The 17,267-nt window shown below is 52.0% G+C and overlaps 1 protein-coding gene across 1 annotated transcript in view; it reads right to left on the reverse strand.

Annotated features, from left to right (window-relative positions):
* The window catches only part of LMOD1 (leiomodin 1), a 32,430-nt gene extending 15,371 nt beyond the window's left edge, over window positions 1–17,059 (reverse strand). The window contains 1 exon segment of the mRNA XM_007666682.4: window positions 16,639–17,059. Within this exon segment, the coding sequence (XP_007664872.2) occupies window positions 16,639–16,899 (261 nt within the window). The 5' untranslated portion in view covers window positions 16,900–17,059.
* Between the last annotated feature and the right edge of the window lie 208 nt (window positions 17,060–17,267).

Raw genomic sequence — 17,267 nt, forward strand, 5'->3', positions numbered from 1 at the left:
TTCTTGGAGGAGAAGGGGTTTGAATGGGGCTTTGAATGGGGAATGAGTGGTGGTCTATTGGATATAATGGGGGAAGGAGTTCCAGGCCAGAGGCAGAATATAGCCAAGAAGCTTTTGGAGGAATAGATGAGAATGAGGAGCAGAGAGTAGGTTGACATGAGAGGAGTGAAGTGTGCAGGTTGAGTTGTAGTAGGACATTAACAAGGAGTGGGAGAGCTGGTTGAGTGCTTTAAATCTGACAGTAAGGAGTTTCTGTTAGATGTGGAGGTAGTTGGGCAGCTATTGGATGTTTTTGAGGAGTGAGGAGATGTGGACTGAATGTGTATTTGGAAAAATCATCCGGATAGCAAAGTGAAGTAAGAACTGGAGAGGCGAGGGACAGGAGGCAGGGAAGTAGGCAATGAGGCTGATGCAGTAGTCAAGGTGGGATACGGTAATTGCTTGGATCAACAAAGTAGCAATTTGGAAGGAGGAGAAAGGGCAGATTTTCACAATGTGAAAATTGAACTGACAGGATTTGGTGACAGATTGAATATGGGGGTATTGAATGAGAGAGATGAGTCCAGGAAAACACCAAGGTTATGGGCCTAAAAGATAAGGAGGGTGGTGGTGTTGTCTACAGTGATGGGAGAATCAGTGGTAGTACCCGGTTTGGGTAGGGACCCCTGAGGGCAGAGAGGAAGCTAACTGTATATATTTTCGTTACCCTATTTATTTTGTTAATGAATTGTACATCGCCTTGATTCTATTTAGTTGCCATTGTTTTTACGAGATGTTCTTCCCCTTGACTCTGTTTATTGCCATTGTTCTCGTCTGTCCGTCTCCCCCGATTAGACCGTAAGCCCGTCAAACGGCAGGGACCGTCTCTATCTGTTGCCGACTTGTTCATCCCAAGCGCTTAGTACAGTGCTCTGCACATAGTAAGCGCTCAATAAATACTATTGAATGAATGAATGAATGAATTCTATCACCAGACCCCCTGGCCTCAGCCTTGAGCGCAATCAGAGAGGAGTCTGGGAACAGCCCGGAACACTGATGAAGGGAGGGCCATGTGGAGGGAACGGGCAGCGGAGAACACAAATAGCAAGGCTTGGCCCCCACGGGAGGGAGGAAGAGCTGGGTGAGCACATATCGCCTGCCAAGTCATCCTTTCCCTCCCCCAACGCCCCTTCTCTCCAAGTCATTTCCTTAAAGAATGTGATAAACAAAAAGCAGAGCTTAGCTGGGCCTGGCCGTCGCAGAGGGGGTGGTGGTGGCGGCGGCTGTTCCCTCCTGTCTCTGCAGCTCTCCCCACAAGGATTCCTGGGGGAGAAGTTAATCTGGTTTTCTGAAGTAAGAGAAGGAGCAGTCACATTCTGGATCACAATTACAAAGTATTGCCTCTCATGAAGCTTCTTCCTTTTTCCTGGGATTCCTCCTCTTAGCCCCTCTGCTGGGTGATACCTATATCCTGTGCCCCTCCAGTCTTGTGCTAGCTTCTCCTCCCCCTCCCCCCACCAAAATAATCTCTTGAACAAAGATTAACATGAGCTGGGAGGAGGGCTGGGGGGCAGGGAGGTGGGGGGCCTGAGAGGAGCACTGTAAAAATCCCTGTAGCTTCAACACAAAATCCCCCAGTGGGGAGCCCCCAAACCAACTCAAAAAAATGGTTGCCTCACCGGGGACCTTCCACTAACATCTGACAGGGCCAGAATTCTTCACTTCCAGTAAGTTCTTCCTCTCGCCTAACCTCCATCCCTCCTGCTGCCCATTTTGCCAGCTCCATTGCCTAATAACCTCCCCAGATGGTGGCTTCCCCCCAGACTCTTGTATCAGCTCACCGCTGAGCTCCAACGGCCATTTACGGAGCGCCGTTGGACTGCCACGGTGGTGCCTGTTGTTTTCATCGGCCCTGGGAGCCTGCCTGAGCCAGGGGGAATTCTCCCTAGGGGAAACAGGATCCAGACCCGGAGAGAGCAAGCAGCCTTCAGACAGCAGCTCCATGGCCAAGCTGGGAGAGCTCTTAGCTCCCAAGTTCCTAGCCCAGCTCTCTTGGCATAGGTCAATCGGTCTGTCCGTCAGGATGCCAGCCAGATGTCTGTCTGAATGCCAGCTCTGTGCAGGATGCTGAGGGGGAGACAGAGAGAGGAGACTGCAGAGTTTGAGGAGCTGACAGTCAGCTGGGCATATACTCTCTCTCTCTTTCTCTGTCTCTCTCTTTCTCTCTCTCTCTGGCAGGTTGTCCAGTGAGGGGCCAGACGGGCTGGCCCAAAGCGTAGAGCTCGCCATGCGGTAAATGATTGTCATCCATCACACCCACTCGCTTCTGGGGTAAATAGACGTGGAGTTAGCCGCCTCTGGGAAGGAACTTAAAAGCATGGTCAGGCCCAGCATTGCCCAATCCAACAATTGATGGTATTTATTGAATGTGTAGAGTACTGTACTAACTGCTTGGGAGAGTACAGTGGAGTTGTTAGACACATTCCCTCCCCCAAGGAACTTGAGAGGGAGATGGATATTAAAGTAAATTATGGATATGTACATAAGTGCTGAGGGGGTTGAGGGTAAGGTGAATATCAAGTGCTTAAAAGATACAGATTCAAGAGCAAAGGTGATGCAGAAGGGAGAGGGAGTAGGGGAAATGAAGGCTTAGTTCATTCATTCATTCAGTTGTATTTATAAAGTGCTTAATGTGTGATGTGCACTGTACTAAGCATTTGGGAAAGTACACTACAGCAATAAAAGTTACATTCCTTGCCCATAATGACCTCACAGTCTAGAAGGGGGGAGTGAGGACTTACAGTCAAGAGGGAGAGAAGGACAAGGTAAGTTAAGGATCTGGACAAAAGTGCTGGGGGCTGAGGATGGGGCAAATATCACATGCTAAGTAAGATCCAAGTGCGTAGGCAACACATAAGGGGGAGGGTGGGAGAAACGAGGGCTTAGTTGGGGAAGGCCTCTTGGGGGAGGTGTGATTTTAAAAGGGCTTTGAAGGTGGGGAGAGAATGTGATCGGTGGTTGCCTGAGGGCCTAGTACCTACCCAGGAAATCCCAGCATCCATCCAGCAAGGTCAGTGCACCCTCAAAGTCCCAGCACTCACCCAGGAAGGCCAGTACGTGCCCAGGAAAGCCCAGCACCTGCCCAGGAAGACTAATATCTGCTCAGGAAGGCCCAGTGCCTGCCTAGGAAAGGGGGACCTGTGTGCCGCTGCGGGTGAATTGGCTATCTGAGGGATGTGGGGAAGGGGATTTGGGTCCTGGTTCCTCTCCTCCTGCAGGGTCCCCAAACCCTCTTCATAGGGTGTCATCTGTGGCTCACTCACAGGGAGAGGTACTGGTGGCAAGAATCACTGTCCCCTGCCCCTCAGAGAACCCTCCTGGCCTTTGTTTAATCTGTGTTTCTCAGTGAAACACAGAACCCGAGAAACATTTGGCCTAGTTGAAATAGTCTGGTCCTAGGAGTCCTGAGTTCTCTGCCACATGCCTGTTGGGTGACCTTAGGGAAGTCACTTTACTTCTCTTGGCCTCAGGTTCCTCAACTATAGAATGGGGATTACATACCAGTTCTCCTTTAATAATAATAGTAATAATAATAATAAAATAATATTTGTTAAGGGCTTACTGTGTGCCAAGCACTGTACTAAGCAGTGCTCAGAACCCAAATACAAGGGAAAAATAGGTATTGCAACCCCATTTTACATATGAGGAAATTGAGGAACAGAGAGGTGAAGTGATTTACCTAAAGTCACACAGAAAGCTTGTGGCTATGATCCCTTGTATCCGACCTGATTATCGTGTATCTAACCCAGTGCTTAGCACTTAGTAAGCCCTTAACAAATATCACGATTATTATTACTACTAACCTCTCGCCGAAAGAACCCAGATTTTAAGAAGGATTGGAGCCGGTGGAATCGGAGCCCAGCAGGCCCCTTAGGTAAGTTTCTCCCTGGGTGGTGGGAATCATGGGAGAGCAGAAGGAACTCATTTACCCCCTCCTGATCCCTCTCCCGTCATCCCCACCCCCTGCCAACCAAGGGTATGGAGAAGACAAAGAAACATTTTACTGGGGTAACAGAATGGTGGGGTGGATTTCCATGTGGACCATTTTTCGACCACGTGACCAGCCCCTTGGCTAGCCTCAGCCACCCTGTGAGGGTTCAGAAAGGGGCATGACCAAGCATACTTCCCATCACCCTGCCAGGCTCTGTTTATCCTCAGCTTCCCTCCCTCACCCTGATCCAGCCTGCAAGACTTTTTTTATGGTATTTATTAGCACTTACTATGTTCCAGGCACTGAACTAAGTACCGGGGTAGGTACAAGATAATCATGTTGGAGCTAGTCTCTGTCCCACATGGGGTTCATGGTTTTAATTAACAATTTACAGATGAGGTAACTGAGGCACAGAGAAGTTAAGTGATTTGCCCAAGGTCACACAGCAGGCAAGTATCAGCACTGTGTTTAGAACCCAGGTCCTCTGACTCCTGGGCCCATGCTCTTTCTATTAAACCAGACTACCTCTTTAAAGGACTTGGTCCTATTTCCATGAGCCCATGAAGTCCCTATAAACTGTGTGCTCCCAGCACCTCACTCCCAGATCAAGGCCCCTTCCCCTGACTGGGTGGTTTCCAGAGACCCCTCTGTACCACCACCCCTTCCCAGAAGAGCCCCGGAGACACACACAGCTTGCCTCCCTCCCCAAGATGGCAGCTGTGGCGGTTGTGGTGACCCCAGAACAAGCCAACCACAGAGAGAGGAAAGTATTATGGGGTCGGAATCTGGAAACTACTGAAAAACTGTTCCCCAGCCCACCCTGGAGGAAATATTCCTTCTCAGCCCAGGGCCCCACTGGGGGCTCAGGGGATGAAAAGATGGAGAAAAAGCAGCCTTGCCTTCCCAATCCCCCCATGGCGGCCACCACCCTTAAGTTTGAGGAGGAAGCGATCTCTGGGGTCCAGCCAGAAGATTCCATCCAGGCCATGGGGCCTGTCAATGCGGGCACCGTTCTGAATGCTGCTTGATGCCCACCCCCATCCCACTGCCTCCACAACCTTTGCCAAACTGGAACCCCCCACCCACCTCCTTCTAGCCCTAAGCCCACTTCCACAGAAACCTCCTCAGATTCACCCCATTTGACTATGGTCCCCCTGTCACTCCTCTCCAGCAGTTGTGTATACAGTATCATTTAAACATTTATGTTGTTTGTGCTGTGTATTTATGTCCCCTCATTTAGGTCTGCTTCTCTGTGACTGTGCTGCCTCTGTCTGATTAGATTATGGGCCACCAAGGGCAGGGGCTGTCTTCTCCTCCTCCTGCCCCTTTGACCCCCACCCTGGCTAAGCACCCCATTCCCAGGGGATACTGAGTACCCAGGGGCACTCAGTCTGCACTACTCTCTGCCTAATAACCTTTCAATTCCTGTGTGAGGCCCAGGATTCTTTGGGATCCTTGGAACCTATTTGCAAACCAACTGCAGCCTCTCCTCTTGATCCAGAGAAACAAACCTGACTGCAGAAACCATCTGGGCCCTCACTGGATGGCCCAGCAGAGACCATCTGCCCTTGCTGCCCACCGTGGGCCCCGGGTCTCCCCTCCTCCACCCCCCATCAAAGCCATAGTATTTACTGAGAGTACAAGTGCTTGAACTCACGAAAAGAGCTTTTCCTCCAAATTCAGAATTTTGTTTCATACTTTTGGACAGTGGGAAGAGAACCCATCCTGCCTGGCATAGTCACGGACCCATTATCCCCTATCTGCCCCAGCAATAGCACAACAGTCAGCACATAGTAAGCACTTAACAAATACCATGACTAACTCACTCGTTTATCCATCTTGCATCTCTAGCAGGGGGGTTTTAGCAGGAGGGGGAAGCTGCTGAGAGGCGGGGGGCTGCAACTGAACTCTCAGGGACTGTGGCCATTGCCCACCCCCCCCCACCACCAACCAGCACCCTGGCCACACCCCTGGCAAAGACCCTAACCCATTCATTTTGGGATGCTACCGTGTTCCAGCCCCTAAGCAGATTCCAAAGCTCGTTCTTGGGGACCTGGGTGGCTGAGGGTCAAGAGCTGAGGGAGGGTTTCTGGCTTGCGTCCGGAAACACAGGTTATGGCCAGCTGAACCCAACCAAAGCAGGCGGTCCCATGTGGGAGGGGCAGCAGGTGGGGGGAGCCCAATTCTATTCTGAGGTGTTTGCAATCAGCTTTTCTAGTAACCCAGTTATTTGCTCTGTCTGTAGCTGAAGCTGTAGCTGTAGCTGTAGCTGAACTTCTGAAGCAAAACATCTCTGAATCAGTTGTTCCTTCTTCAGATTTCACCTGGGAAGGAATCAGCTTCTGAAGATTGAGGTCGATCCCCCTTCCATATGCCCTGCCCCCAGGCCTGCGGGTCACCCCTTAAGTATATGCCCAGGGAGCTAAGAGGAACTCAGACGGTGGGAATAAGGCACCTCAGGTCGCAGGGAGTAAAATAATTTGGTAAGATGACTTCCTCCTCCAGTGAACTCCCTGCTTTCTTCCCTTCTCCCATGCTCATTCCTTCTTTCCTTTCCGTCATCACTTTACTTTTTTCCTCTATAGAGTCTTTTCACAGCTATTGTTTTTCTTTGCTAAGCAGACACTCAACAAATATTACCTACTGACTGACTGATTGATTTACTGGAGGGATTGTATCTGGACTGGAGCCCCAATCTGGGGGCTGTGTTGAACTGGGTGGGTCAGGATCAAACTGTGGGTGGGGGAGAGGAACCAAGCCTACCCTGTAGAAATCTGAAAAGCAGATGCAGTACATCTCTGTCCCAGAGGGAAACAGCTCCCTCCTGGGCAGCAGTCAGAGGACTGGAAGAGCCCTCTGAAGGTCATCATGGCCAGCCCCCTGCCTGCAGACCTCTCATCAGCCTCCTCATGATGATGATGATGTTGGTATTTGTTAAGCGCTTACTGTGTGCAGAGCACTGTTCTAAGCGCTGGAGTAGATACAGGGTAATCAGGTTGTCCCACGTGAGGCTCACAGTCTTAATCCCCATTTTACAGATGAGGGAACTGAAGCCCAGAGAAGTTAAGTGACTTGCCCACAGTCACACACCTGACAAGTGGCAGAGCTGGGATTCGAACCCATGACCTCTGACTCCCAATCCCGTGCTCTTTCCACTGAGCCACGCTGCTTCCAATCAACCACATTTACTGAATACCTACAGGGTACAGAGCCCAGTACTGAGCACTTGGACACATTCAACGGGAGGAAAAGACACAGTCCCTGCCCTCAGTGAGCTTACATCCCCAAGCCTTGGGGGCGTCTATCCAATTCTGGAAGATATGAAGACGTCACTACCTCCTGCAGTGGCCTTCTCCAGGGATTCGCAGTCCTTACTCTCAGGAAAATCTTCTGTAATTCTAACTTAAATCTCCCCTGCTGCAACTTCAGTCCAGAGCAAATGCAGAAAATTCATCTGGGGGACTAGCCTGAGGGACAGGGATGGGCAGGGGTAGAACTTATTCGGAGATTTTTTCAGAAAAAGGTCAACGGGACTGCGGGACTGCTGTTGCTCTTGATGTAGTTTCGTTGTTTGCTTATTAAAGAAACTGTTTAATATTTACTGACATCTGGGGGAGAAAGAGCCCAAAATGGAATGAACCCCAGGCAAAATGACACACGCCTATGGAATGCTTTCCTGCTGTGTGGCTACTTGGACCCATCTTTTTTGGGTGATGATGGAGGAGGCAATAAGAGAGGGGAAGAAAGCACTGATGGCAGCTTTGACTGCAGTTCCGTCATCCGGGACTAACGGCCTCCCTCCCCCTGCCGGGGTGGAGGGAGGGGATCATGGCCATCTACACTGGGACATGTGACGGTGGCGTGGGCCACATACGCCACTCCTTCAACAGGGTTTCATCTCTCTCACCCACTCTATCACCCTGGGGTGGCATGTCAATGTTGTCCATCCTGCAGGGAGAGTCTGAGCATTTTCCCCATCCCTGCCACCCAGCTGAGAAATCCCTCTAGCCTGTAAACTCGCTGTGGGCAGGTAATGTGTCTATTATATTGTTATATTGTACTCTCCCGAGTGCTTAGTACAGTGCTCTGCAAAAGCAAGTACTCAGTAAATATGATTAACTGACCAGCTGACTAACGCAGCAGGCCTAGTGGAAAGGGCAAGGATCTGGAAGTCAGAGGATCTGGGTTCTAGCCACAGTTCCGCCACTTGCCTGCTCTGCGACCTTGGGCAAGCCACCTAGCTGCTCTGTGGCTAAGTTACCTCATCTTAAAATGGGGGATTCAGTTCCTGTTCTCCCTCTCTCTTAGAATTTGAGCCCCCTGTGGGACAGGGCCCATGACAGATTGTACTGTATCTACCCCGGTACCTGGTATTCCAGTTATTATTATTATTGTTATTAGGTGAGGTCCCCACAACTTTTCAAGCTGAACTCCCAGACTTACTCATCCCAGATAGAGACCTGACCTGAGAGTTTCCATTCAGGGCTGAGAAGTTCCAAAATGGCAGCTAACTGGCTTGTTAGCCTGTGGACATCAGCCCCTTCCTGGTCCTCCCCCTCCCTAGACTACCCAGCCCCATGCTCACATGATAGGCTGTCCCTGCTGCTGTTTCTCTTCTGTCAGGGAGCCTCTCACCCCTGTTTCAATTTGAGGTGCTCCCCGAGGAGGCGGAGAGCATCTCGGGGCTCCCCTGTGGCCTGACTACGGGGAGGGGCAGAGGAGCATTATAAGCTCTGGTGAATGTGGAATACGTGCTGGGAGTGGCAGGGAAAGAGAGGGGAGTGAGGAGAGAGCTGGCTTGAGGGGACAGTGCAAATAGTCCAGAGTTGGTGGGTTGTGGGGAGATAATGAGGCCAGAACCGGGGAGGATTGGGTGGGAGACAGTGGCAGACAGCTGGGAAATCAAATCTGACCTGCAAGGAAGGAAGAATGAGGTGTAGGGAGGTGATTCTATGGCCGAGGTGGATGACAGTCCTGCCCCTTCAGAGAGGTTTTCTTTCCCCAGAAGGGCTTGGTTGGAATTGCAGGAGACTTATGTGGCCCTGACTTAAGGCAGGCCTCCCTGAGGGCTCCCTAAGCTGAGCAAGCTTATAGTCTAGGCATCCTGATGTCTCTAAGACACTGGACCCCCATCTGTCCTTGTTGGTGTAGGGCTAGATATGCTCAGATGCAGGGGGCTGGACCAGATGACCTCTTGAGCGTCCTTCCAGCTCTAGAATTCTGTTTCTATCGAGTACTGTGGATCTGTTTCTGTCCAGTGGGGCAGGCAAGATCTGCCAGGATCTCGGGATGCATAGCTCAGAGAGAGGAGGGGCCTTGATAAGCTCATGATGTTGGCGGACTTGTGTTGTACCCAGTGCTTTCTCCTTGGGGCATTTACTCCCACTGCTCCTCCAGCTGTGGTCCCTGCCATCACCAATTCCCCTGCCCTGGACCTGTCCCTGTTCCACCCCCGGTGCACTTCCAGTGAGGGTGCTGCCTGAAGGAGCACTGGAGTCCAAGGGACCAATCAATCAATCAGTGGTATTCGTCAAGTACTTACAGTGTACAGAGCTCTGAACTGAGTATTTGGGAGAATACAATAGGATTGGTAGACATGATCCTTGTCCTGTAGGAGCTAACAATCTAGCAGAGGAAGCAGACTTTAAAATACATTAGAGATAGGGGAAGTGGCAGAGAATAGGGACATATACAGCTCCTCCTCTAGACTGTAAGCTCCCTGTGGGCCGGAACACGTCTACCAACTCTGTTCTATTGTACTCTCCCAAGTGCTTAATACAGTATTCGGCACACAGTAAGCATTCAATAAGTATGATTGATTAAATACGATTGATTGTTACAAAAGTAATGTGGAGCTGGGGATAGGGTGAGTATCAAAGTGCCTAGGGATTCAGACCCAAAGGACATAGGTGATGCAGAAGGGAGAAAGAAAAAGATGAGGAGATGAGTGTTCAGTCAGGGAAGTTTTCCTGGAGGTGATGTTATTTTAATAGGGCTTTGATGATGGGACAAGCACTGGTCAGTGGGTACACAGGGGGAGCATTGGGTGGTCAGAATCAATCAATCAATCAGTCAATGAGTGGTATTTATTGAGGACTTACTGTGTGCAAAGCGCTGTGCTACACTTGGCCCTGCACTAATGCTCCCAGAGTGCCGCTTCCTGCCCCCCCCCCAAACTACCGGCCCTACTGGGTTTGGGAGTGGCTCCAGTGGGAACAGGGAACAAGTAGAGTGCCATGGCTGTGGACCCAGGGGGCCCTCAGGGGTCTCCCAGAGAGAAACGCTCCAGGCAGGAGTCTGGGCGGACTTCCATTTGACGTCATTCTGCTCTGCAGTGAACGCCCGTGGGCTGATATAGTGATGTCACAGTGACATCATGTGTAATGCTAGTGGCAGCGGAATGGCAGAAGCCAGACCTGACTTTCAGCTCATCTCAGAGCCTGTGGTTCCTTTGGCCTCCAGTGGCCCACAGCGGCAGCCCACAGTAGAAGCCCACAGCAGACTGCAACAACAACCTGCAACAGCAGCCGTAGCCTGAGACAGCAGTCTACAACTGCAGCCAGCAACAGCATCCTGCAACAACCACCAGCAGCAGCAGCAGCTCACAACAGCAGCCCACAGGGGCGGCACTTCACCTCCCCTGCCCTCTTCACCTCAGCCCCCAGGGCTATTTTGAGATTTAGCCTTCGGAGCCTAATCTCCTTAAGCAAAAGGGTGGTGCCTGTGGATGTGATCCTGCTGACCCCGGCTCATCTCAGAGGACAGGTGGGGGTCCAAAGGAGGGCCGGCAGCCACCATGCCAGAGCCAATTAGGATGGTGCCCGCAGAGACCGGTGTGGCCAGCATGGGCGTCCTACGGGGTGGCCCTGCCCAAGAAGAGGGGCCTGGAGGTAAGGCCCCCTGGCCCGGGTGGCAACACTGCAAGGTGGAACCCAGGGCTGTTGCTGGAAATATCATCTCCAGCTTGATTGTCCCTGAGTCCCCGGGTCAGTGGACTGGACATCACTTTGAAAAAAAAACCAGTGGAACTTGAACGACTCTCTCCTGCTATTCAGTGGCCGTTGCTTCCCTATCTTCATTACTAGTCCAATGAGGCTGGAAGCCAAGCTTCTTGGGGCACCTCAGCTCGATTCATTGGGAAAACACTCCTTTGGGGCGGTGGAATGAATTTGCCGAGCACTATACTAAACCTGGTGTCGGTCCAAAAAAATCAGTTCAGATTCAGTCCTTGCCTGAAATGAGGCTCACAGTCTCAGGAGGAGGGAAAACAGTTATTGAATTCCCATTTTACAGATCAGATGAAGCACAGAGAAATTAAAAATCTGGGATTGGGAACAAGGCTGCAGACCGTGGGTCCTGCTCCCTATTGTGTGTCTTCTGACTGTCTGGGAGCCCAAGCTATTGACAGCTGAGGCCCTAGGTTTTGGAAGTTCTCCCCAAAGCAACCGGCCAGCCAACATCCTCCCTGGATTCTGGGGGTGGTCCTGAGGCCCTCTGCCACAGCCCCAGCAGGAGCAATCAATCAACCAATCAGTTGTACTCACTGAGTACTGTGTGCAGAACATTGTTACTAAGTACTTACGAGAGTAGAGTATAATAGAGTTGGTAGAGACACTTTGTCTGCCCACAATGAACTTACAGTCAGGAGAGGGAGACAGACATTAAAATAAATAAATTATGGATATGTACATAAGTACTGTGCTGCTGAGGGAGAAGTGAATAAAGGGAGGACAAGGGAGATGCAGAAGAGAGTGAGAGAAGAAGAAATGAGGGCTTAGTCAGGGAAGGCCTGTTGGAGGAGATGTAATGGATAGAGCATGGGCCTGGAAGTCAAAAGGTCAGAGGTTCCAATCCTGCCTCCTCCACTTATCTTCCATGTGGTCTTGGGCAAATCACTTCACTTCTCTGTGCCTTAGTTACCTCATCGGTAAAGTGGGGATTAAGACCGTGAGCTCCATAATGATAATAATAGCAATTATGGTATTTGTTAAGTGCTTACTATATACCAGGCACTGTACTAAGCACTGGGGTGGATACAAGCAAATTGGGGTGGGTACAGTCCCTGTCCCACTTGGGGCTCACAATCTCAGGGACTACGTCTAACCTGATTAGCTTGTATCCACCCTAGTGCTTAGTACAGTGCCTGGCACATTGTAAATGCTTAACAAATACTATAATTATCATTATTGTTTAATAAGGTTTTGAAAGTGGGGAGAGTGATTGTTACATATGAAGAGCAGTGGGGCCGGAGTGGACAGACTGGCTTGGCAATCTATCGGTCGGGGCTCCCAGGGATGAAAGTGAGATTCATGTGGTACGAAGTAGGGGTGTCAACACTGCGGCAAAACTCTCGGCGGGACCTGGCCTGGCAATGTTAGGAGCTAATCCCTTCCTCCTGGAGCCTGGAGTGATGCTTGGTTGCCAACCTGGAGAAAGGAGAGGCTCAAACAGGAGCAGAGGCCAGTGTGGCAGAAGACTGCCCAAATCTCCCAGTTGGCTCTCCCTGGGCCCGTGAGAATCGCGGCGGGACTCGGACGGGGACTAAGATGCCCCTCGTATACGTGGGTGGGGCTGCCTAGGATTGTAAATCAAACTCCCCAGTGGGTCATGCAAGGAGAGAAGAGCCCTGCCCGCCCTCCCTCCCTCCCAGAGCTCTGCTGTGTGACCTTGGGCAAGTAGCTTAGATTTTCTGGGCCTCAGTTACCTCATCTGTAAAATGGGGATTAAGATTGTGAGCCCTATGTGGGATAGAGACTGCGACCAACCTGATTAGCTTGTATCTACCACAAAGCTTAGTACAGTGCCTGGCACATAGTAAACACTTAATGAATACCTTGAAAAAAAATAGAGCTGGCACTAGGTCAGCACTCCCCGTCATTCCAGCCTCTACTTATCCATTGTCTCTTTCCACTCCACCCCAGCTCACACTCTTCATCTCTTTCAAGCCACACTTCTCAATGTGTCTCACTCTTACCTCTTCCACTCTGACCACTTGCTCACACCTCTCCTCGTGCGTGGAACTACCCTCCCCACTTTCCATCTGGCAGACCACCGCTCTCCTCATCTTCAAAGCACAACTAAAATGACATCTCCTCCAAGCGGTCTTCCCTATTCCTTTCCTATTCCTCCCTCAAAGTCTACCACTTCAACACGGCCTCATCATACTTGGGTAAACATGCCGTACCCCAATAGCACTCATACCCATATCCTCCTACTCTGCGCCTTCCTCCTACCTGCAATTCATTTTAGTGTCTATCTTCCCTGAGAGATTATAAACACTGTGAGGGTAGGATAATTTTACCACAGTCTCCCAGGTGCTTCATACAGTGTTCTGATTGCTGTTGATGCTCAATAAATACTATTTATTCAATCAAACCATCCATCAATAGTTGATGCTCAATTAATACTACTGATTAGTTGATGATGGATTGATTGAATAGATGCCTTTCAGCCCCTGGTCCCTTAGAACCCAGCTAGGAAGTCTCCCAGTGAGGTGCTGGACACAGGCACCACCGAGAAGCAATGTGGCTTAGTGGAAAGACCCCGGGCTTGGGAGTCAGAGGTCGTGGGTTCTTATCCCGGCTTCGCCGCTTGTCAGCTGTGTGACTTTGGGCAAGTCACTTCACTTCTCTGGCCCTCAGTTCCCTCATCTGCAAAATGGGGATGAAGACTGTGAGCCTCATGTGGGACACCCTGATGACCCTGTATCTCCCCCAGCGCTTAGAACAGTGCTCTGCACATAGTAAGCGCTTAACAAATACCAACATTATTTTCTCTCTGATCTCCCTTCCTTCTCTCTGATCTCCCTTCCTCCTCTCTCGCCCCGCTCCAGTCTATTCTTCACTCCGCTGCCCGGCTCATCTTCCTGCAGAAACGATCTGGGCACGTCACTCCTCTTCTTAAACACCTCCAGTGGCTGCCTATCAACCTCCGCTCCAAACAAAAACTCCTCACTCTAGGCTTCGAGGCTCTCCATCACCTTGCCCCTTCCTACCTCTCCTCCCTTCTCTCTTTCTACCGCCCACCCCGCACGCTCCGCTCCCCCGCCGCCTACCTCCTCACCGTCCCTCGGTCTCGCCTATCCCGCCGTCGACCCCTGGGCCGCGTCCTCCTGCGGTCCTGGAATGCCCTCCCTCCTCACCTCCGCCAAACTGATTCTCTTTCCCTCTTCAAAACCCTACTTAAAACTCACCTCCTCCAAGAGGCCTTCCCAGACTGAGCTCCCCTTCTCCCTCTACTCCCTCTACCACCCCCCCTTCACCTCTCCGCAGCTTAACCCTCTTTTTTCCCCATTTCCCTCCGCTCCTCCCCCTCTCCTTCCCATCCCCTCAGCACTGTACTCGTCTGCTCAACTGTATATATTTTCATTACCCTATTTATTTTGTTAATGAAATGTACATCGCCTCGATTCTATTTAGTTGCCATTGTATTTATGAGATGTTCTTCCCCTTGACTCTATTTATTGCCATCGTTCTCGTCCGTCCGTCTCCCCCGATTAGACCGTAAGCCCGTCAAACGGCAGGGACTGTCTCTATCTGTTGCCGACTTGTTCATTCCAAGCGCTTAGCACAGTGCTCTGCACATAGTAAGCGCTCAATAAATACTATTGAATGAATACTATTGAATGAATGAAAGTCACTTAACTTCTCTGTGCCTCAGTTACCTCTTTTGTAAAATGTGGATTAAGACTGTGAGCCCCACGTGGGACAATCTGATAACCTTGTATCTATCCCAATGCTTAGAACAGTGCTTGGCACATAGTTAGCACTTAACAAATATCATTATTATTATTATCATTATTTAGTGAGGAATTTGGTGACTTCTCCCCAGGCTCTCTCCAATGGGTCAGGCAGCAATCACTGCCTGTCTGCTCTACTCTCACCCCCACTTTGTCGGCTGCCGCGAAGGGCAGCTGGGAAAGAGGGGGTCTTGGAAGGAAGAGGTGCTTGTAGGTTCCCCCAAATTCAAGGCTAAGTAAGCTCAGTTCTAACCTGTTGTCTCCTGAGCCGACCCTCCCCGGGGAAGAGAGGAGAGGAGAGGGGACAGTGTTTGGGTCCTTCGCTGTGGCCTTGGCATCATGGGACTGCTGTTTGGCCATGGCCCTGGGCAGATTCTCGAGATCCCCCTGCCTCTCTCTGGACAGCCGAGAGCAGTGACAAGTTCCAGCAGGTAGGTCAGCCCCGAGGGACATCCCCAGTGGTGATAGTGGAGGCGGCAGCGATGGAGATGGTGGCATTGCTTCCTCAACAGTGTTCCCCACTGGATCCCCGTCTCCCTTCTCTCTGCCCGGAGCACTTGACCTGCCCAGCATGGGTAGAGAGAGGCATAGCTGCCCCAGATCCCACACCTCCTGGGCCCTCTCTTGCAGCCAATCCCTGCTCCCCGCAGGGCCCCACAGCAGTGCCCCTCCCAAAAGCCGGCCAGGAATGTCAGGGTGCCAATCCGCCCCGTCCCATCTTTCTCGTGACCCCAGGACCGGGACTGCTAGATTCCGTTCTGGAAGCGGTGACGAGGCATTGTACAACAGGGGCCTCAGTTTCCCCAGCTGGAAAGTGGAGAGGGCGGGCCAGGGAGACCTCTGCCGGAGAGCAGGGATGAATAAAGGATGACAAGGATGAGGTTATCCAGTGGCGAGCCCTCTACCTGGTGGATGACGGACAGAACGGCTGCCCCTGCACCCACCCCAAAACCTTAGCGTCTGAGTCTGGAGCGGCCTGGACAAAGTCATCTACTCTACGTCAATCGTGGCTTTGGGCTGTCTGGTCGTATTAAGGCTGAAAAAAGCTGCCTCCCCCTGAGCCACACTGAGAACTCATGAGCGAATGTGAGTTTCAGAGGGGCACGATGCCATGAAGAACGTCCCTCCCTCCTCCCAGCAGAATGGCAGAGCCGACGAAGTTCAAGCCGGGGGCCCGAGGCCCTCCTCTCCCACACTTGGCAAATGGGAGGAAAGCTGCCCTGCAGGGAGAAACAAGTCCAGAGCGTCGTCCTCCTCTTCCTCTGGGAAGAGTGGGAGGGAAGCTACATTACCAGCCTGGCCTCAGGGGGTGGAGCTGAACCCAACGAAGCTCAGAATCCGCCCGAACCACCACCCACTGCCACGGCCTCCCGTTACTTCTGGGCTGGAGAACCCACCAGCCAGGACCACATGAACTTCCTCCTGAAAGGCCAGGGAGTTGGCCCCAAGGCTGGGCAGGCCGCAGACACGGTGGGGGCAGCGTGAGGCACCAGCTCCCCGGTTCCCCAAGTCAGGAGCGGGCAGACCCAGCTGCATCTGCCAGTCCCTGGGATCCCTTGGCTTGCTCACAGGGAACCTGCAGAAGGGCGAGCTTTTGGGGGAGCGAAGCTCATATGTCCCGCTGGGGACTTCAGATGACTTGCAATTTCCTTACTGGATCCTGGCAGGACCGACCCCCCTACCTCACACACCTCAAAATCTCACCCCTTATGCGTGGGAGACAGCTGGGAGAGGCAAGGATGCATCTGACTAAGGGCCAGCCTAGGAAGGGGGCAATGTAAGGGTTGGCTCCTTCCTGGGACTTTTCTTCTGTGGTTTCTCAGGGACCCCGTCAGCCCCGGTCCAGCCCAAGAACCCCCTTGGGAGAAAAGCCGGGGACCCCGAAGCCACCAGCCTGCTCCCGACGCCGGGAACGGCCTCTTCCACTTACATCCACGGACATCTCCCGCTGAATCAGTTTCTTGGTCTCTTTCTCGCAGAAGTTGAGCATGGCCTCTCGGTTGTACAAGCCGGTGGACTGCTTGTCGGTCTGATTCCTCTGCCGGAGTCCCACCGGGACGCTCCTGTCCGGTTCCACCACATCCAGCTCCTTCTCCAGCTCCTCCATCTCCTCCGGCGACAGGGTGGACAACAAGTTGTCGATGTCCGGATCTTCGCTCACCTGCCGCCGGTACTTGGCTACCTTGGACATCTTGGAGACCTTGGACCGTTTGGCCCCGGGGGCCAGGAGGTGTTTCAGCAGGAGTCGGGGGGAGCCTGGTGAAGAGGACTCGGCGGGTAGGTGCAAACCAAGGACTTGCAAACACCCTCCCAGCCCAGAGAGCCAGCGATGGTAGTGGCACCTCTTCTCCACCCTGCAGGTGCTGGACTGTTAGATCGAAGCAGCCTTTCTCCAGGCACCCGGGATAATGGTTATAAGGAAAAGTCGCGATTGGGGCAACCTCCGGCCAATAAGAGCCGAAGGATGCCGGAGCCGGGAGGCCGGCCCAATCATCCAAGGCCGCAGGCGGGACTCCCGCCCTGTCAGGGCCGTTTGAAACCTGAGGACATTCCAGGCAA

The sequence above is a fragment of the Ornithorhynchus anatinus genome, chromosome 7, assembly GCF_004115215.2.
Source record: "Ornithorhynchus anatinus isolate Pmale09 chromosome 7, mOrnAna1.pri.v4, whole genome shotgun sequence".
Taxonomy (NCBI): Eukaryota; Metazoa; Chordata; class Mammalia; order Monotremata; family Ornithorhynchidae; genus Ornithorhynchus; species Ornithorhynchus anatinus.